This window comes from Mytilus trossulus, chromosome 14 (genome assembly GCF_036588685.1).
Source record: "Mytilus trossulus isolate FHL-02 chromosome 14, PNRI_Mtr1.1.1.hap1, whole genome shotgun sequence".
NCBI classification, from domain to species: domain Eukaryota; kingdom Metazoa; phylum Mollusca; class Bivalvia; order Mytilida; family Mytilidae; genus Mytilus; species Mytilus trossulus.
Genome location: NC_086386.1, coordinates 21,321,208 through 21,344,131, shown reverse-complemented (window position 1 = coordinate 21,344,131; position 22,924 = coordinate 21,321,208). Strand labels below are relative to the sequence as shown.

The following is a 22,924-nucleotide window of genomic DNA, read 5'->3' as shown; positions in this document are numbered from 1 at the left end:
AAATTCTTAAAGAAAATATCATTGCACTTCGAAAAAAAGTTATTGTAAATACTTGTTGAATTTCTAAAATAAAGAGAATTAATAAGTGACTACACCCAAAAATGTACGAAATATCATTTGTCAAAAAGTTTAGCCCTATCGTATTTCCCCGAGGATATCACCAGCCCAGTAGTCAGCACTTCTGTGTTGACTTGAGTTATCATTGGTACATTTGTATGTTCATTATTATAAATTTACTGTTAACAAAACTTTGAATTGTTGAAAAACTAAGTCTTTTCTACCTCAGGAATAGATTACTTTAGCTGTATTTGCCAAAACTTTTCGGAATTTTCGGTCCTCAATGCTCTTCAACTTTTTTTATTTGGCCTTTTTAACATTTTTTTATTCGAGCGTCACTGAGGATTTTTTTGTAGACGAAACGCGCGAATGGCGTATATATAAAATTTCAATCCTGGTATCTATGATTCGTCTATATGCGTGTACAAATGCACTATTGATTGTTATTGAATACGTTTACATCTTGCAAACAGTGACCATTTATTACAGAGATTACACAACATATATTTTGTTATTTTAGTTCCATCTGTTTTCTGTTCAGTAAACTTGAACAATTCCCTTCGTGCCAAGTGGTCCACCTTTCTCCACGTATAAGGCAGGCCATACACAGTAATCGATGATGGAACCCTTCTTTGTGAATTCCTTATAGACATCCCGGTTAATGTATGATCTTCTCACTGGTCCTTCGTCTATATACATTGGTGGGTTCTGGACTACCATTAACCATGACAAATAAACACATCGGTTAAAGTATGGTGTGTTCAAAATCTCAGAAAGAAGATCATAGTCCTTCTGGTCCCATTTTAAAAGATTAGCTTGAAATTCTGGCTTCTCAACTATCATCTAAAGTAAAAATAAGATTAAAGCATGTACATTATACTTATCAAAAATAATATACCACATATTTGAGAAAGATATATTGGTGAGAAATTGTGACTTTTAATCTTTTGTATTAACTACATGAATTTGAAGATGCATTGGACCTATCTTACTTTTAAGTTGAGTTAGTTGAATGGGTACAATAAAAGTGTTTTTCTATATAGACATCAGAATGTATACAGCTAGAACATATACCATGATGCTATATTAGCAATGGGTTAAGGAAACGAACCAAACAGGTTCATATTGAGTCAAACGGTTAATATATTTTACAATCTTTAGACTGAAAACGTCGTACTCTACATATCGTATCATTTGATTGTATTGTGTTCTGTTTCTATACTTACGTAACTTCTGGTGACAACTAAAGGTACGTACATCATATTATTATTCATTACTGCGAACGAATCAAGTTGACATATTTCAGTCACTTGTTTGGCTAAAAGTATAAAATAATAACGACATCATACAATTATCGATGTTTTATTACTGTTTGGTATACGGACGGCACATGGAAAATCTTATATACTAATATTTATTGAAAATAGTTTTGTTTAAACTACAGGCATACCTTTTGCAAATTGACAGCGCACATTGTTGACGTGGATTTCCTAAATTCCCTGACTTGTTTTATTTCTGCTGTATGTCGCTGAAAATATAATAAAAATCAACAACATCACTAGATGTAATGTAACATGAAGAACTTACACTTATTCTCATGTGGACTAACATTTAAAACTTGCAATTGGAATAATTTTAGTCGTTATGGATAATTTGTGTTTTAACGAACTTAATTTGCAGAAATTGAAGTCTCTGACATTTTTATATGTATCTCCCTAATAAGCTATTTCATATGTATCTCCTTGATAGTATATTGCATCAAATATAAGTAATTAGAGTACAACTATTATCGATATTATACGATTATAATCCTGATTTTTTCGACGGTAATTTTCAAAGCGCTTAGAAAATTATAGTGCACCGTTACGTTTCAAAAATGATGGTAATGGTATATAGAAAAACGTTGCAGCTGAGAAACTCTTGACAACAACAGGCTACAATTGACAAATATGACTGCAAAGATTTAACAATTTTTTGCCGTCGTCATAATGGGGGTTTCGTAATTCCAGTTACGATAATCAGTTTAACACCAGTGCATTTGAGTCAGAAGTTGTCAACTTTTATTGACAAATAGGCATACAGTAAGACGTGGACTGGACAGGATTGGATAATTTATATCATCTTGAATGTTGTAATGATTACTGCTAAACACTACATTCATAGTAATCTAAAATGCTTTCAATATATAATCAGAACAGTTTTAACACGCTTCTATGCATTTTATGTCAGAAAACATGCGCAAAAAGGGTAAGCTGAAGTATAAAAGAGGGACGAAAGATGCCAAAGGGACAGTCAAATTCATACATCTAAAACAAACTGACAACGCCATGGCTAAACAGGAAAAACACAAACAGACAAACATTCTAATATAATGTCCTTATTACGCTTTGTAAACAAAGCCGTGTTCTAATGAGCACAAAAAATATGCTTGACACATGCGCAAGGACACTGTTTATATTAACGTTATTTCCATCGTTATCCTTTAAAAATATATACATTTAGGCAGCTAACATAAACTTTTATCATATATTTTTATGAAACAACATATATTTATCCTGCTAGTAGTTTTTAAACTTATCCAACATGAAGTGCAATGCACAGATTCCTCTAGGAGGAAACGGATTTACAGCCAAACACCATAACGGTAATTTCATACGCTTCGACCTATAAAAATACTTTATTTGTCCTATTAGAATCGAAATAATTCCTTCATGTGATGCTCTATGCTCATTTTAACATGGGTAGGCATTATATTTGACCACATTTTACACCTCGCTAATGCTCAGTGTAAAATATCGACAAATATAATGCCTACCCATGTTAAAATGAGCATAGAGCATGACATGAAGGAATTATTTCTTAAATAGTATACATAACACAACATAGAAAACTAAAGAATAAACAGCACGAACCCCACCAAAAACTAAGGGTGATCTCAGGTGCTCTGGAAGGGTAAGCAGATCCTGCTCCACATGTGGCACCCGTCGTGTTGCTTATGTGATAACAAATCCGGTAAATAGTCTAATTCGGTAGGTCACATTCATAAAATGTACAGTAAAAGAAAACTCGGAGTATATGCAGTGATTTCCTTAACGCTATAATTATGATAAGTTCACTTTGCTCGTTGTTGAAGGGCGTACAGTGACCTATAGTTGTTAATTTCTGTGTCATGTTGGTCTCTTGTGGAGAATTGTCTCATTGGAAATCATACCACATCTTCTTTTTATATATTTAAATAATTTTACAAGACATCAAATTTAGTTGTTACTTTGTGTTAATTTTGTAGACAATTCTTCGCAAAAATTAAAAATTGTTCATGTGTTTAAAATTTTGTTTTAATTCAATGGAATTTTGCATTTGCACCGGCTTGAAAGAAAAAAAACCATATAAAAGCAACTTCGAAAATCTCTGTACTTTAAGCGGTATTTTCACATGAGTAGAATATACGGTCCATGTTAGAAACTTTACGTTGAACAACGTCAAAATCGTCGTTTTATTCAGGAACGTCGTGTAACGCTGAGTGGCACCAATACCGTGCGTAACATCTGAGTATTTATGTGAGAAAAAAGTGTTTTAGGGCGTTAACTTTGTGAGTATAATGTTTGTGTAAGAGTTGTTGTCATAGCACAAGTATTGTTACCTTTGAGTCTTCTGCGTTAACAAACAAAGCAGACATCAGATCTTTAGTTTGATTATCTGATATTCTTTGACAGGTCTTATAGCAATTCTAAAAATTAAAAATACGCACATAAATGTGTATTTGCACCGTTACTTAAAACATAGTATTCATATGGACATAAACATTCACCATGTTCACGATAAAGAGATAACTATAGCAATGTAGACACGAATGTGAGACAAAACAAATAAATAAACCAATCAAGCAAGCAATCGACACGAACGAGTAGTAAAATTGGCTCTTATCCAAAATGTACAATGACAATAAATAGAAGTCCTAATTAACTAAGAAATGATCATTATGTAGCTTTTAACCGTGTATTATTATAAACTCCGCCGAATAGTCCCATATGAAACATACAATTATCCACACTGTTGAATTTAACAATTGTATAATTCCTAGATATGTTTAGGAGGTAAGATAAGATATTTCATAAAGTATGTGAGATATATTATAAAGTTTATTGATAAACTTAGATATCTTTTTAAAGTTGAACTAAATGGTAAATCTGCTTGTCATATGCAATTGTCCAGTATTGTTTAAGATGTCTTTTTTAAAAGTAGTTTATATGATGTACTTACATGTAGTTTATAATTACAATTTACCCGAGGAACCTCGGGGATGTAAGTATTCGTGCAAATATAACATTACATTTGTATATTTTTCAAACTTTATCTAAATATTACACGTTAACTTAAAACTAGAACATCATAGAGTACCTGGTTTACTAGAAATAAGTGCTTGATAACAATATGTGCCTGCCATCTCCCAGTTATTGACAACTTGTCCAATGTTTGTCTCCATTCTTCTTCGTATAGTTTACCAAACATTTCTATAATCTGTTTTGGCATAACTTGTTCATCATATTCCACATCACGCGAACGAGCACTACCTATAGAACTTAACGTTCGCCCAGCCATCTCAATGAATCTAGTAAATATTTATAATGAATATTTAGAATTATATACTGCGTCATGTTCTATTGCATCTGAAGATTAGAAATATATAAGAAATGTATAAACAATTATTTTTTTATAAATTGAATATGTTAGGTCAGGGATCCTTTAACCTACAAAAAAACTACTAACACTTTTAGATATCCGAGCAGATTATCGCAAAGGTTTAACCAAATCCCTTTTATAAATGATTCATTCTAATTATCTGATTATATAAAATTATTATTCAGTCATTTTACGTCAGTTACTAATATAGAATCATATTCAAAACAGTGTGGTCCTGACCATTGATTGACGACCTAAATTATACCATTGACTGGGGCAGATTAGGTGAACATTTGTCGGTAACAATCACTGCTCACTATGTACATGTACTTGTTAAAGACACTGAATCTGTGGGATCACCAAAGGTTCTCAACACCTAAATAAGGCAATTCGAAAAACGAATCCGGAATAATACGATGTGTTGATTTATATCAATATAAATTGTTTTATTATTAAAGGCACTGAGAACCTTTGGTGACCCCACAGTTTAAATTCTATAATAAGTATACTAAGAAGTGAGCAATGGTTATTACAGACAAAAGTTCACCTAATCTGTCCCAGTCAATGGGATAATTTAGGTCGTCAATCAATGGCCAGGACCACACTGTTTTGCATATGATTCTATGTGTTACCTTTGTCGAATGCTTTCTTTTTCTTCCATCGTTTGTTCAAACTGGAACATCAAACTTTTCTGTTCTACTATAGCATTAATGCTGGAATTACAAATAAGATATATTATATTTACTTAAGAAAACAACCACATTTTACTGTTGTTGGGCAAGTACCTTTAGTTTACTAAATTAAAAGCAGGTAATTTGTGTCATTAAAAATCACGGTCATACATGTACTTGACAAGTAGTTAGTCAGAATTCCTTTCATTGAAATATAGTCCCATAAAGTTCATAGCGATGATACGGGGCATTCGACGTCAGAAAAATGCTACATCAAGAATGCCATATTTTGTGAAAAAATCCCAAGACAGGTTAAATAAGAGTGCGCTGTTTAATAATTTACATTCCCGTAAAACTACATGTCTATCACTTTTTACTCCAAAACGGATTGTGTTAATTTGATTTCGCAGATTTTTATTTGGTCAAGAAACAGGATATGGAAGACATAAATAGGTGGTACCATGTTATGCCAACTTCTAAAGTGTATGTCAAAACCAAAATGAATCTAGGAGTAACATATATGTATATAGTTATTACGCTGTTGTTTTTTTTAGTTTAGGAGAACATAGTTTTTTTCTGTAAGAGACAATAAAACAATTGTGCAAAATTTGTTCAACAAAATTCTACAAAATGAAAAAGATGAATCTATAATTATTTGTTTTTTTTTTTTATTGAAGTTGATTATGCATTTAATGTACACCAAATCGCAAAATCTGTGACGTCATCAATAATCTTGATACTTGAATTAAATAATATTGATAACGGTGCATAACATTTGCGCGCATTTCCATTATTTAATTATATTTGTATGTATTTATTTTTTGTGTATTTTTAAAATTCTGTCTGTTTTGTCTTGATCGTTAAGTTTTGTAAAATATATTTTGAATATATTGATTATACATGTACCCAGAGACATATATGTCTCTGATGTACCTATATGTTCACGGGTGTCATTCGGTATATCGAGAGAAATGAGCGTGAAAGAATATCTAACGGCGGTCAAGTATTGAGCGACGATCGTGAAAGTTCTGGTAACGGATCGTGAAAGACATTTAATCGAGAAGACATATGAAAGGTCAATACATATTCTAATTTAATTAATTACACAGACAAATTTACGACAAAATAAAACTGTCTGTCAAAATGGTTCAACATTATGATCAGTATGTGAGAATATCCAGTTTTAAAAGTACACAGTTATTACAAAACAACAAAAGGCAGATTGCTTCTCGACATTTCAATGACATAAAAAATGTAAACAAACATGATTTTTTTACAAATTCGACTAGAAAACCTACTTTAATACGCATAAGGGCATTCTATTTGAATTAATCAAATGGTTCTTATAGTTATTTTGTATAAACATAATCTGTAACTTGGTAAATAAAGAACTATTTACACAAAAATGGTTTTATTGGATCGTGAAAGATCACGTACCGCATTATTAAAGATCGTGAAAAGGATCGTGAATGATTTGATGCTACGAAGACGTTCAAATTATTTTTCAATTAAAGCAAAGTTAATATTTGTTATTGGTATTGAGAAAAGCTATATAGGTCAACATCCTCAATAGGTTTAAGCTTTTCAAAGTATTAATATTTTCAGAAAATAAAATGTAAAATAGTTGGATGATTGTAGGATGAAGCTTTTTATTGTCATGTGAAGTACTCACTTATCACGAGTTAAAGGATACCCAAATTTTGTATATTGGGTCCTATAAACTACATGTCCGTCAGACAGGATTCCCCTGACCCCGAATTTGCCTTATTTCATGGATGAAGATTCATTTTTGTGGTCAAGTCCGTATCGCGGATTCGTTAAGCTTTAGGATAACTGTCTGTTGTTATGATTGTGAGATGTATATTTTCGACTTCTGTAAGGTTTCAAATAACATCGAACTCATTATCATGCATCATTCGGCAATTGTCGTTTTATGTTGTCTAGCCTTTGGATATACACCTGTATGCTATAGCGCTATGGTATTTCGTGTATGGCGTACCTGCTGTTTGCATGTTTCATATATGACCACGATGACGTCAATTGTATTTGATATATTGAATGCTAGTAAGATGTCTATGTCTGGCTGACGGTCAGGGTTCATGTACTTTTGACCTTATGTTTCGAATTATTTGGCCAAGCATAACTTTTACATTTGTCAGTTTCTAAGGCACTGTAAGGATCAGAACACGTTTATTTGGTCTACGGGATATTTGTAGAGATCTGTATGTCATGGTTCATCTAACCTTGTACTCTTTTTATGAACCATTGACTATCATAATTTAAAAAAAAAAGATGTGGTATGATTGCCAAAGAGACAACTATACACTGGAGACCAAAGTGACACAGGACATTTACAACTATAGGTCACCGTACGGCCTTCAACAATGAGCAAAGCCCATACCGCATAGTCAGCTAGCTATAAAAGGCCCCGATATGACAATGTAAAACAATTCAAACGGGAAAACTAACAGCCTTTTTTGTATAAAAAAAATGAACGAAAAACAAATATGTAACACATAAACAAACAACAACCACTGAATTACAGGCTCCTGACTTTTGACAGCCACATACATAAATAATGTGGCGGGGTTAGACATGTTAGCGGGATCCCAAACCCTCCCCTAACCTGAGACAGTGGTATAATAGTACAACATAAGAACAAACTATAAAAATCAATTGAAAAGGCTTAACTCATCAGATGGACAAAAATACATTAAGCGCATTAAGCGCATTTGACACTTCTAGTTAAACCCTTGATATTATAGACGTTCCATAAAATTAACTATCATAAGTGGAGCAGACGAGGCATTACAGCATTTTCGCTCTGATATTCTATAGTCTGTAGTTAAATCAATCCACATCTGCGTTGTATATATGCAGAACTTAAGAAAGTACTGTTGCACAAAATGTTGGTTATCATTCAATCTCAAATTACTCATGAAAGATGCTGTTTTGCTGTAATTTTTGATTGATGGATATCATTTTGGTTTAAACGTTCGGTCTGCCTGAGTTGCACTTGACCGATTTTCGGAGCTGAATCTTTCAAATTTATATAGAGATGTTTTAGTTGTTAGTTTTTTTAACTTTCGAGGTAAAGTGTTGAATAAAAAAAAATAGCCTTGATGTTCATCCTTATCAAAATAGTTACAGGCTTCAACCAGTTGCAGGTTTATCAAATGGTAAAAGACATATTGATATCTGATTACTAGTAATAAGTCTGGTCACGTATTATCTTTCACGATCAAAATAATGCATTACCTGATCTTTCACGATCAAGTTTGATGGATATTCAACAAATTCAAGGTTTTCATAAACAAATTAATGCTTTTAAGAGAAGAACATACTTCAATTTTACTGTACTATCAGATACACCAAAGATTAAATTTCAAATATATCACGATGAACTGAAATATGACCATTATAGTAACAAAAAGCGTTTTATTTGTAATTAATTTCATAGACATGCATTCCGCCTTTTGTGTTTTTTCATAAAGTACTGCATATTTTATCTTTCTTATTTCACAATTATGTTGAGGAAGTTAAACCATTTTGACAGACATATTTTTTTGTTCGTATTTGTTCCGCGTTTTAAAAATTTAGCGATTTTTTCAAAGATTCTGACCTAGAATTTTCATTAAATGTCTTTCACGATCCGTTACCAGAGCTTTCACGATCGTCGCTCAATACTTGACCGCCGTTAGATATTCTTTCACGCTCATTTCTCTCGATAAACCGAATGACACCCGTGATGTTGTAACACATTTGGTTAACAAAGAATTATTGTATTGTACATTAATACATATGCGGTTCAATAAATTGCACGTATGCCTTAATCTGGGCCTGTTACTGGATTTGTCACGATCCCTTTATATTTTTATTTAGTATTCAGTATGAATAATATATATTGTAAATTAGCACATGTTTTTAAATCAAACCATTTATTCACTGTACTATTATGCATATTTTTAGGGGCCAGCTGAAGGACACCTACGGGTGCGGGAATTCTCGCTACATTGAAGACCCATTGGTTACCTTCGGCTGTTGTCTGCTCTATGGTCGGGTGGTTGTCGCTTTGACATATTCACCATTTCCTTTCTCAATTTTAGTCATATCTATTTTAAAAAATAACAATTCGGTCATATTAATATGAATTATCTTAAAATTTATTCTTTACCTAGCTTACCTGTAAAACAAATGCGCGCAAATGAAATTAAAAGCTGCGCGCAGACGTATTTGTTTTTTGAACCCCTAAATGTGCGCAATTATAACGCGCCCAATGGTTATATTTTATAACATACTTTTCCTGCTTGAGGGATTTGATGACATTAGCAATATCCCCAATAGTTTGATGAAACTTGTCCTTCTTGGCAAATATCTTCTGTTCAGCAACAATACTGCTAGATGCTATAGTTTGTTTGGAATAGTCATGCAAAACGTCCATTGTTTCTAGCATCTCAGTCAAATTGTACTGGAGTCGTCTGTTAAATGACAAATATACCAACTATTACAAATTAAATAAAACGACAAGAACGGTCCACAAAAAATCCAAAAAATTAGACTACATCTTTAAGTAAGACTTTTAAAAAATGGCTGCCGATTTATAGTTAAGAAATAATTCCTTCGTGTCATGCTCTATGCTCATTTTAACATGGGTAGGCATTATATGTGTCGATATTTTACACTGAGCGTTAGCGAGGTGTAAAATGTGGTCAAATATGATGCCTTCCCATGTTAAAATGAGCATAGAGAATGACATGAAGGAATTATTTCGATTCTAATATGACAAATATGTAATATTTACAGGCCGAAGCGTACGAAAATACCGTAAGAATATTTGGCTGTTCCCGTTTCCTCCCCGAAGAGTCTGTATATTACATTTCGAGCGTGGCAAATATATGTTGTCTTATAAAAATATATGATTAAAGTTTATTTTAGCTGCTTAAATGTAAATATACAAAAGGATAACGATGGAAATAACGTTAATATAAACAGTAAGTCCGTGCGCATGTGACAAACATATTTTTTGTGCTTATTAGAACACGGCTTTGTTAACAAAGCGTAATAATGACGTCATATTAGAATATCCTTTTGTGATCTGTCTTGTATTTTGATGGCAAATAGTAGTTTTACTGTATTAATAATGTGATGAAATGTGTCATTCGCGCCAAAGTGACTTTTCAAAAGGGAATAAGATTTTTTAGTGTATCCAACGTTATTTTTTGTGGTATATATGTTTACTAAACATTGTATTGTTTGATTATTTATTTATTGCTATTTTTTGTGTGCATTTATTTAAGATTAACTTAAATGGTACATTGACAGATCATCAACAATTAAACTAAGCATCATAATTGATGGTAAAATCTCGTTCAGATTGACTGATTGATTATTGTCTGCTTAACGTCTACATTTCTTTTAAAAGAACATATTCAGATGTATAATTTATAAATAATACTTGCTGAATTTCTCGTTCCTTTTCTTCAATCTTGTCTTGTAATCTTCTGACATACTTCTTACTCGTACGTGGTTCCTCTCTTAGAGGGTGTTTGGTAAACAGCTTATGGATTCTAGTGGTTCCGGATGTTGATACATTGACGGAGGCACTTATGGTTCTTATGGTGTATAATGGGGGGGAAATATTCAGAATCATAACACATATAACAGTAGAGATCATTAACCACATAATAAACTATAAAACAAACAGTAAATTGACTGTTTCAAAATTATATATGAGCTTTTTCTGCTAATTTGTTAGAATCAAATCCCGATAGAATCCATATTTATGACGAAAACTAATAAAATCAGAACCACAAAAAGAAACATTGTTCTATAAAGAAAATTCAAAGTCCATATCCAGAATATATTTAAATTTGATAAAATTTAAATTTCTCTTTTGAATGGAGTGACATTAACATACAAATGGGTAAGGAAAACCCTGTTGTATTATTTTTTTTAATCTTATTTATAAAAGGGTTATATCATATTTACCCCGAAACATTCTATAAGTATGCACTAGTCCCAAGTCAAGAGCCTGTAATTCAGTGGTACATTTTTTGTAGATGTTTGTTGATGTGTTTCACATTTGTTTTTTGTTTCTTGTACATTGATTATGCCGTTAGTTTTCTCGTTTGAATTATTTCACATTTGTCATTTGGGCCATTTTATAGCTCACTATGATCTTTGCTCATTGTTGAAAATCATAGGGTGACCTATAGTTGATACCGTATGTGTCATTTGGTGTCTTGTGGAGAGTTGTCTCATTGGCAATTATACCACATGTTCTTCTTGATAATAATTCTTTTATTTCGAAAGTGTGAATGTAAGCCATTTCTGTTATACATGTAAACTAAGTAAAATCATACGTGTTTAATGTTTCACTCAGTTGTAGAAGAAAAAAGGACTCACGTATGTTGTTGGTTTTTGAAAGTGGGAATAAAGACTTATAAACGAACTGAAACTTGTTGTTTATTTGATTCCTTACCCCGGTGATGGTTCACGACTAGCCACACCTGACACGACATATACTCCAGTACTGCAAGAAAAACACTGCAACTTCACTTTTTTTTTATTAAAAAAACCATATTGTTAGTCTTATAAAGATAAAGAGAGGCTACGTACTAAGATAGTTTTTTTTATAATTCAATACGGAGTTGTTCTTGTTTTATGTCTATTAACTTTAAGTTTGATGGAAACTATAAAAAGCAGAAGACGTATTGTTCAATTCCAGATTTGTAGTACAGCACATTGTTTTTCAATACTTTTTCAAAATTATTTACGGTGTAGACGATAGGCATATAAAACTCCGAATATTTGAATGATGCAATAATAAATACTTATTTTAGATCTTAAAGTGTAGAACATATTTTACTTATTCTGCTAGTCATTTTAAAGGCTGTCATTTCATACGAGATCATATGACAAATAAATAATTTTAAATCGATGAAATTGATAATATTGTGCGCATTTGTTTTAATTCTAAAAACAATGCATTTAAATAATTGATCCTTTCTTTTCTGTTTTTTAAATAAACTACATTTGTTTGTCCATGTATAGTTGCCATTGACTCATGACATCGTAATTCCAACAGAAGTGATTTTTCTTTACATTGTTATATGTCATATGTATCACACGGAACATTAGGCTTTTCATACTTCAGTAATAAATTACTTTATTTAAAGTTCGGCCTTTTAAAGTTGTTATTTAACCTGGTTTACTTAAATATTCCTATCATATTATGATTCAACGTTAATTTTCGTTCACATATTTTCAACCCAGAAGATACTTACACGGAGCTTAAGAATTCTAGCATGGACGCTACATCCTTTTCCACATATTCCTCATAATGTAATATCCTATCATGAGGAAGAAAGTTTGTCTCAATAGCTTCAGGAAAATTCATGTTTTCATGATCATGAACATAATCGCTGAACCCCAGTAAAAATGGAACCGAATTCATCTCATTAGCGACTGGACCTAACTTGTCTCGGTTTTTGTCCCATGCCTTGATGCAGTTTTCCAACTCTGAGATATATTCCGTGACAGTTTTCTTTTCTTCTCTCTGTTTTTCCTGGACAACATCAATAAGTGTTGTTTCAAATTTCTTTATCAAATCTTTTACATCTTGTATTTGTTTCTTATTTTCTGTATCAGATATAATATCATTTAAGTCGGTAACAAGCTTTACGGCTGTTTCAATGTCATGGTTAAGGTTAGTCAATAAACTTCTAACAATGGCTGCACATTTAGTCCAAGCTGTAGGGACCGATTCTATGTCATGTTCAGCATGTTTATTAGAACAGCAGTCTTGACAGATGACATCTCCACATGTTCCACAGAATCTATTATATTCGGTCTTATGCTCGTCGCATACATATTTGATGATACAGGGATCTGTTCTGCTGCTTACTTTGTACGAGTCTCTTTGCTTTCCAGATTCTGCAATTAACCCAGCTTCGTCTTTACACGCATGCCCATGATTACAAGCATTACAGAGATGTCGTGAACATTTACTACAATATGTATCATATCTCCAAGTAAAACACAAATCACACTGCTCTGGGTGAATGGAATCCATTTTATTTTAGATAGGCTCGTTATTTAAATGTTATTATAGACTTGAACACAGAAAAAACGTACCATGCGAATCGCTGAAATGAATGCGTCACATTTCATTAATTTAATTTTGTTTAAATGAAAATATGCCTTTTCCCGCTCAATTTTCTTTTTTGTTTTGTTCTTTTATAAATAGGTGTCTCATAATCATCATAAATATACATATTGTTGCTAGATATTTTACAATACATATCACGCCCAGTGTGTCCACCCTGCTGTTTGTATACCTACCATATTAAGTACGATGCAACATTATTTAATTCATGATAGGATTCCACAACATATTCTATAAAGGAGAATCAAGACAAGACGGGAACAAATTATGACTAATAGGACAATTTACAAATATTTGATAAATTAATGAAAGTCCAGTAACTGTTGTTCATAGCCTACATGTAGTGGTGTACAAAGAACACATTATAATTTTTATACGAATTAACATACAATTATCATTAAGGCTTCCCTTACACAGAATCAGAAATGTACATGACTGTATTCTTTCTTTACAATGAAGGGGAGTAAACTGTAAAACTAAAATATCACTTTGTACAGAGAACGTTTTTTTTATTATTATATATTTAAAATGAATACACCCAACCCTTTTTCCCAACAACAGTCGTGTAGGACAAAACATTATTATTACTGCTTGGAATGGTACACTATTTTAAGAATGATGTATCATGTTCTTTTTGATATACAATGTACTAGGAAATAACCACTCAGAGGACTAGAAATACATTAAATAGAGCTAAAAAACACGCCAACAGTTCTATGCTATCTGAAATCCTACTTATTCATTAAAAAACATAATGGTAGACATTTTACCATCGCAATGTAAAAGTCATCTTCTGTCGTCTATTTTTTTAATCCAGTGGATGAGAAGATTAAGCACTATCCAATAATCTAGTTTGTGAAATGAAATAAAATTGCTTGCATCCACCAAAACCGAGGTCATTGTATATAATGCTTATTTTGCTTCTTTTAATTATACGAAGACAATTTAAAAAGTACAATTGACAGCCCTAATTCGAGAGAGAGAAAAACAACAGAAAAACCTAGTTTGAAAATGACGAAATGACAAATAACAATTCACAAAACGATACACAGAAAATATCAGATTGAGAAACACAAACTTCGAGATCATTAGGGTGCTTCGGATAGGAAAGCACATCCTGCACCACAATTGTCTCCTGTCATGTTGCTTAAGGTAAAACAAAATTTATTATAGAGTATTTACAAACCATCAGAATTCAAAGATGTAGTTAAGTGAAATAAAAAAAAAACCATGTAGAATTAAAAACTTCAATAAGTCAAAAGACCATCTGATAGCTAAAAAATATTGATAGCTTATGCAACTCTTTTTTACTATTATAATTGATTTTTTAAATAATGGCGGGAGAAGCTGACCCAGGGTTTTATCTTATATTTATATGCAACCATTTCATTTTTTGGGGAAACATTTAAAATCTGCTTAAATTATAAATATGACCTTTTAATGAGTTATTGAAGTCTTCTATGGAGAGAAATGTTGGTGATATGGGGCAAAATATTTAACCTTGTGTCATAAGAAAAACAGCTAAGAAGTCCGAACATCTGACAAAAGTTTATAACCCTGGCATACGTACAGGCATCCGCAACAAGAGTTTGATGTAGTTTTTCTGAAATATACATGTAGTAAGAAAACATATATCGGAGTCAATCTATATATCAATAAATTATCTAATAAAAGATGCAACACATTGAGAATAAATTATTATGTTTTTATTTAAATCAAGCGTAATAAATATATAAAAAGGCAAACAAAAGTAACAAAACAAACTAGTGGAGTTATTACAGAATGCAATATAGGATACAGCAACAGTTTCACAAAGATTTGCACGTGTCTCACCTGATTCACAAATATTTTAATTTTTGGGCATTTTTATTGAAATTGTCAATAATCAAAATACGTAACTGTGCAACTTGAAAATTTCAAAATGAAAGTAATTTTATTAGAAAAATACAAATTTAGAAAGTGTACTGTTGTTATTTGAAATGTGTTAATATGACACATTAAAGATATACCAATAAACAATTATGTCTTTTGATTAACTAGGAAATCATGCAGTTTTATAGACTAGTCTTATAAATAAATTTGGTGTATTTACTGTCTTCTGATTGGTTAAAACAATTAGCTTTATTTTCAATGTTATCAATTTTTATGGCGACACACCCACTCTAACGTTGTGTATTCATACGCAGACATCTGTGTACGTTGATATTCGTAATAATATATATCTTTGAGCCTTATTTTTGATAAAAATTTATTTATTATGAATGGTAATAATTTATTGTGAATTTATTGAACCATAAAATTAATTTTTTACTCTTCACATCTAACATAATCCGCTTCGCGGATTATTCAATGTGAAGAGTCAAAAATTAATTTTATGGTTTAATAAATTCAAAATAAATAACAGCCATTCATTAAATGAAAAAAATAATATTATCTGCGGCCAAAGAGTTTTTCAGTTTTTCAAAAGTGAATTAAACCACATATTTACCTAATCGAAAGACACTTATTGTTTATTTTTCATTTTCAAGAAGAAAACAATATAGTTGATGTCAAATTTTTATAAAACAAATTATATATCAAACTTTTTACACTAACTTTACATGTTAAAAGCGCATGACTTTGAGCGCGTTGCTTATCATTTTTCTCAAGGTGAATATGCTCTGATATTCAAATCCAACACATAAACTAGAGAAAACATTATAAGTTATCGGTCGTCCCTCTGTCTATATCACTCTGTTCAGCTCTTAATATTATTCCGTATCATGTCTTTGTGACGTCAAATACGTTGACCCGGCCTTAATAACTTTGACCCGGACATATCAGCGACGTCATAATGTTTGAACCGACGTTAATAACTTTGACCCGAACTTATCAAGTCATCTTTTGTGTGCTGTGAAACAAAGAAAACACTTCTGAAACACGCAAATATAGCCCGATAAATCGATTATCAGATTATCTGCATATTGATATTGTAAAATATCAGCTGCTTGACATTATATGAAGGCTTTTTGATCTCGTTCACTACGCTCACTCGACAAAAAGCTTCATATTATGTCTCGCAGCTGATATTTTACGATATCAAAATGCAGATAACCTGATAATCGGTACTTATATGGTTCGCTACTGACCCCATACGGATCCATAGAGGGTTAGTAAAATCCATAGGAGGTGAGGCCGGAGGCCGAGTCCCCTATAAATTTTATTCACCCTCTATGGATCCGTAGGGGGTCAGTAGTTAACCGTATAACGAATTTATCGGACGCTGGGCTTTTTCTGCGGCGTTTTGTTGAAAAATAAACAATGAAACACAACAACATTAATAGATGACGTCGCCATTAACGCGTCACGAACCCCATATGAAACTTACTAACCCCATACGGTCTCATAGGGGGTCACCACATAACGGCGTTTCACCAATCACAACGTGATAAATTATCTGTGGTCCGATAAACTATAATATGTAGTTTCTGAATAACTCATCTTATCTCAGAACTATGATAATTCTTAACTTGTATCAGCCCGGAAAGTCAACTTTTATTCAGCTTTGTGTGACTTCTTACGTTGGAAAGATAGCTTAACTAGATGCTTATAAGCCTACATCGTTTAAGACCAATTTTTTAAATGACCACTTTACCTCCTTTTGAAACCAATCACATCTCCATACGTTTCATTATTATACTATATATCTTTATGCATACATGCAATATAAAACTGAGGACGGACGTTTGTGTCAGGTGATAGCAAAAGCCCCGACTAACTAGATGAGCTTAATAAAATAGATCCTATATCTTGCATACAATATAATATCATAACAAAAAAATATATTTTCAACTACTTAAAAACAACTTTAGGATTATGTACATATATCACAGAACAGTTTTACCAGCACCAATAATAAAAAAAAACCAAGTGAAACTACGAGCTACTGCTCACTGATGATACCCCGGCCCAAGTGATATATGTAAAAAGCAGTATAAACATAACGTAATGGAGGGACATGACTTAAATTCAAACTAGATCTATGTTTTGTTATAATAAGCATTGTGTTTCATAACATTTGGCTTAGGCAAACTTAAGAGAGAAAATGGAAACGGAATATTCAGGATTTCTTTTAATTGTGAAAGGGCATAGCTCTAGAACAGAAAACATAACGCAACCTAAATTCAAACTTGATATGTGTTTAATGTCAATAAGAATTATGCATATTAAGTTTCAAACCATTTGGTTGAGACAGATTAATTTTAGAAAACCTTAAAAATGGTTAAATCTAAGTCATAACGTGTACGAAAATATGCATACTCCACAAGGCAAAAAAAAAAAAGAGTATGTACCCGCACATGATGCGAGTCTTTGATTTATACAGTAATAGATTTAAAACAAAAATTATTATAAATTTCAAGCTAGGATGATATTGTATCAGTTATAATTACAAGTTGTATTCTTAAATTCTATTTTTTTTAGCGACTCTAAACACCGATGGTTCCGACACGTTTCCAACTTCAATAACAACACAAACTTATATTATAATATTATGTTACTGATTGAAAATTATCTCATCAGCCACAAGACGTAACTTGCAACTGAGACATACTTGGTATATTATGTAATTTCCGGACACGAGTATAACTTCTAAACTAGCTACTTTTGCTGCAAGTATAGTTTACTCTTGTTCCAAACAAAGCGTATAAGCTTAATCTAAGGACGTTCGTTACTCCGTTTCAAAATAACAAGCTTTTTATAAGACCATTACAAATGGGATAGTTTATAAATAAAGAACATAATAAAGCAGAACAAACATGTTGGGTCCGTGTGCTTGTTTTCGAGATATAAGCAATTGAACATTTGGTGGGATATAATTCTATCAAGATTTTTCTGTGATTTTATATGGGCACCTTTGTTCTTTCAAAACGATGAAAAAATAACTAGGATTATATAAGGTTTTCAAATATGACTGTTCATTACATTGGTTGCAATGAATTACTTTGATTTCCCAGTTAGATAAAAACCGATAATTTCACATGTGAAATAAACGTGGTTATTTCACTCTCTGACATCATACAACAATAGGCGTTGTCAAGACGTCGATAACGTCGAAACAAAACATGCGTAGGAAAAACATGTAGTTCCTTAAATTTGGTACATTAATTTCATTAAAAAAAGCAATTTGACAATGTAATAAAAAGTATAACTAATCGCCGTATTTGAATATCAAAAATAAGACAACTTGTGACCGAACGCCGCTATGGATTAAACTCGTGCTGCGCACTCGTTTAATCCATGCGTCGTTCGGTCACGCGTTGTATTATTTTTTTATATTCAAATACGGCGATTAGTTATACTATAATTAACCATATGTTACCAAATTATGAGAGAAAATAAGGTGATAGTAGGCAAGTTTTTGAATGATCATAAATGGATAAAACCAGCGGATTCCGAATATCAGGCAAAAATTCAAAAACAAGAGGAGCAAACATCTTTCAATCAAAAAGTTTAACAAACAAGTCCTACTGCAACTTAACATTGAATGTCTAATCAGATTTAATCAATGTCAGTCACATGCCTGTGCTACACCTTTTATCATCAATGGCCCATTCTTATGAAGATACAAGGCAGGCCAAATACTACAAAGAAACAGGGGTCCACTTTTTGTGTACTCTCTGTAATGATCCTTATCAAACTTAGTTCTGTGCTCAACATCGCCGTCCATGTACATTTCAGGATCTTGAACCGCCATCAACCACGATAGTGTAATACACTTTTCAAAAAACTTCTGTTTGGTGATTTGGCGTAAAATCCCTTCGTCTAACCATCCATGGGAATGTAAGTATTCAACAAATTTATGGTTTTTCTCGAAGTCCTTCAATAAAAAGAGATGTTGTATATTTTTATTTCCTCACTTTAGATTAAAACTCAGATATCAAAATAAAAAAAATATAATAATACAGGATAGAATGAAAAAAATTATGTAAGATTAATTATCTAATGTTTTATAATTGTTATTGCTTTACAAGTTAACATACCTTACTTATAACATATGCTACATTGATAGCTATTGCCTTTCGTGCATCCATCAATTGTTTTATCTCTGTAGTATGTTGTTTAAGGAATTGTGTAACCTAAAATATACAACAAATGAATACATTTTGTAATAAAGGGCTGCTCTTTAGCGCATGGTACGCCCTGTCAAATACCCCCCCCCCCCCAAGTACCTTTTATATTTATTAAGGCATATACATTAGATAAAAGTTATAGATGAGATGAAATAGACTAAGTTTGGAAAATCCCCCCTTTTTTAAGCATAAAAATTCATAACACGGAAATGTAAAATCTGAAATTTATAAAAATTGAAAGGGAGCTTACGTCAATAGATATAAACAATTCACTTAGGTTTCATGGAAATTGGTGAAAGTGTTTTTGAGTTATTGTCCGAAGTGTGGACGACGGACCCCCTTTTTTATGAATAAGCCCCATAAATCCAAAACTTAAAATCTGAAATTAAAAAAAAACGAAAGGGAGCTTACTTCAATAGATATAAACAATACACTTAAGTTTCATGGAAATTGGTGAAAGCGTTTTTGAGTAATTGTCCGAAGTGTGGACGACGGACCCCCTTTATTATGAATAAATCCCCATAAATCCAAAACTGAAAATCTGAAATGAAAAAAAAACGAAAGGGAGCGTACGTCAATAGATATAAACAATTCACTCAAGTTTCATGAATATTGGTGAAAGTGTTTTTGAGTTATTGTCCGAAATGTGGACGACGGACTGACAGATGGACAGACGGACGGACAGACAGACGGACAACGGTATACCATAATACGTCCCGTCTAAAAGACGGGCGTATAAAAACGACTCATCAACGCATATTTGGAATTTTGGTAATAGTTAAAAGTTTTATCTCAACTGACAAGTAGTATGCCTGACAGTTAGACATTGGAAGCTTAAAATTCGTGAAATAAAATTAACGGTACCAATTTTCTTGCACCAGATGCGCATTTCGACAATACATGTCTCTTCAGTGATGCTCGTGGCCAAAATATTTGAAATCCAAAGCTTAATATATAAAAGATGAAGAGCTACATGTATAATCAGTTAAATAGCTTCCCTGTGAGCAACAGCCCCTCTATTAGAGAAAAAAAATCATGATAGGAAACGCCAGCCCTGGACTTGTATTAAGTGGGAGATATATTTATATAATAGTTCCCCATACGCATGCGCTGTTGGAATGTTGTTTCATGCAGATGGAAATGGATATTTCTTAATGAGGAAGCTGGAATCATCTCTTTTGTAGTAAATATTTTCTTTTTAACCTAAACTTATTGTCAATTTCTAGATTTAAGTCAAGATATTAAGCAGACTTATTTTTATTTGTGGTATTATTGTATACTGTTGAATTTAAAATTTAAGGTAAAACTATAGATGCCTTTTCATATTTTACATTCGTTCCTTATTCACATACATTTTATTTTCAATAAAATAAAAACTGTTTCGTTGTAAATCTTAGTATCGAGCTGACATAGTCCTAAACATGATACCTGGACCGTCTTTAATTCCGATTACCCTATGTTAGTGTGAAAATAAATTTTACTGAACATACTTACATCCGAAGTTGATCTATCCAAAAACAACTTTCGAACCAAGTCTTGCATTTGTTGACTTGAAAGCTGACAGCATGCTCTATAACAACCCTGGGAAATTTGAAAGTAAAAAAATCATTAAATCGGAAATTGTTACTGAATGGACATATTATACAATCTAAAATTGTGATAAAATTGAATATGACATAAATTAGGACCGAATATAGGTTATCAAAAAATAGTATGCAATGAACTGAAACAACATTGATTTGTAAGCAATTCAAGGGATTAAACATAAGTTTATTTTCCAATGGCAATTGTATCAGTGATCGATTGGTTGATTGGCGATTGATTGATTGGTTTTAATGCCACTTTCAGCACTGTTGTGCTATTTCGTGGCGGTTGATTTTTATTGTTGGACGAAATCTGGATGCATGTATCACAGTCACATTCATTATCACTGAACTAGTATATATTTGTTTAGGGGCCAGCTGAAGGACGCCTCCGGGTGCGGTAATTTCTCGCTACATTGAAGACTTGTTTGTGACCTTCTGCTGTTGTTTTTTCTATGGTCGGGTTGTTGTCTCTTTGACACATTCCCCATTTCCATTCTCATTTTTTTTTAAATTTCAAAAGCAATATCTTTGCCTTCAACTTATACAATATAATGTTGTTGTTGTTTTTTAAACACTACCTGCAGTATAATGAATAAATGGCGAACTATTATGTCCTCAGACCATTTTGTGCTGAGGTCGTCAACTGCTTCTGTCCATTCATTGTCATAAAGCTCAGAATATAATTCTGCTATTCTTGTCGGTCTGAATTTATCGCCCAAGTCTGCGATGCTGGTATTACCTGCCATAAGTTTTGCTCCAGCTACTTGACTCAATCTGAATGCAAAATACACATCAAAGTAGTTCAAACAAATTCAAAGACCACCAATTATGTAACTAACGAATTACAATTATATCTTAAATCTCCCGCCTCCCTTTCTAATAAAAACTATCACGACTGCATTGTTTTATGTAGTTCTCTAATAATTACAATACAATTTTCAAATATTAACTAATCAGAAAGAAGACGAACATTTAAATGGATAAGTCGTCAAAAGTGTCAAAATATCATTATGCATCAAAAAATGTTAATGAAATTTATATTGATATTGATAATCATGATACTGTTTTATACTCTTTTTCGATGATATGTGAACACTTGTTTTTCATTTGTTGCTTTTATTATCGATTTTAATTAAAAATATCTTCGATGAACTTCAGGAGCCTGTACTTCAGTAGTTATCGTTTGTTTATGTGTAACATATTTGTTTTTCATATATTTTTATACATAAATGAGGTCGTTAGTTTTCTCGTTTGGATTGTTTTACATTGTCTTATCGGGGACTTTTATAGCTGACTATGCGGTATGGGCTTTGCTCATTATTGAACGCCGTACGGTGACCTATAGTTGTTAATGTTTGTGTCATTTTGGTCTTTTGAGGATAGTTGTCTCAATGCCAATAATACCACATCTTCTTTTTTATAAATAAGCTAACATATAAGTCAAAATTAGATATGAAATAGCGCACATTCGAAAAAAATAATGTTCATCAAAACAAAGTTAAATTTCATCTGGTATTGAATTAACACGTGTCAATATAATTGAACAACATCATTCTTGTATTATGGGGGACGAACTGTAAGAACTGTTAGAGCTCAATAAATGAAAAGCTTATTAAAACACATTACAACTCTTTATGAAATCATTTAAATTGA

General features: G+C 32.1%; 1 protein-coding gene across 1 annotated transcript in view; it reads right to left on the bottom strand.

The window, feature by feature from the left end:
* Window positions 1–570: 570 nt before the first annotated feature.
* LOC134697569 (uncharacterized) overlaps window positions 571–22,924 on the bottom strand; it is a 53,810-nt gene continuing 31,456 nt past the window's right edge. Inside the window, exons 8-20 of the mRNA XM_063559852.1 lie at window positions 21,850–22,045; window positions 21,180–21,266; window positions 19,596–19,691; window positions 19,136–19,432; window positions 13,545–13,555; window positions 12,695–13,417; window positions 11,890–11,940; window positions 9,707–9,886; window positions 5,370–5,450; window positions 4,456–4,666; window positions 3,698–3,784; window positions 1,508–1,585; window positions 571–900 (exon numbers count right to left, since the gene is read on the bottom strand). Of these exons, the coding sequence (XP_063415922.1) occupies window positions 595–900; window positions 1,508–1,585; window positions 3,698–3,784; window positions 4,456–4,666; window positions 5,370–5,450; window positions 9,707–9,886; window positions 11,890–11,940; window positions 12,695–13,417; window positions 13,545–13,555; window positions 19,136–19,432; window positions 19,596–19,691; window positions 21,180–21,266; window positions 21,850–22,045 (2,404 nt within the window). The 3' untranslated portion in view covers window positions 571–594. The remainder of the gene's footprint in view (window positions 901–1,507; window positions 1,586–3,697; window positions 3,785–4,455; window positions 4,667–5,369; window positions 5,451–9,706; window positions 9,887–11,889; window positions 11,941–12,694; window positions 13,418–13,544; window positions 13,556–19,135; window positions 19,433–19,595; window positions 19,692–21,179; window positions 21,267–21,849; window positions 22,046–22,924) is intronic.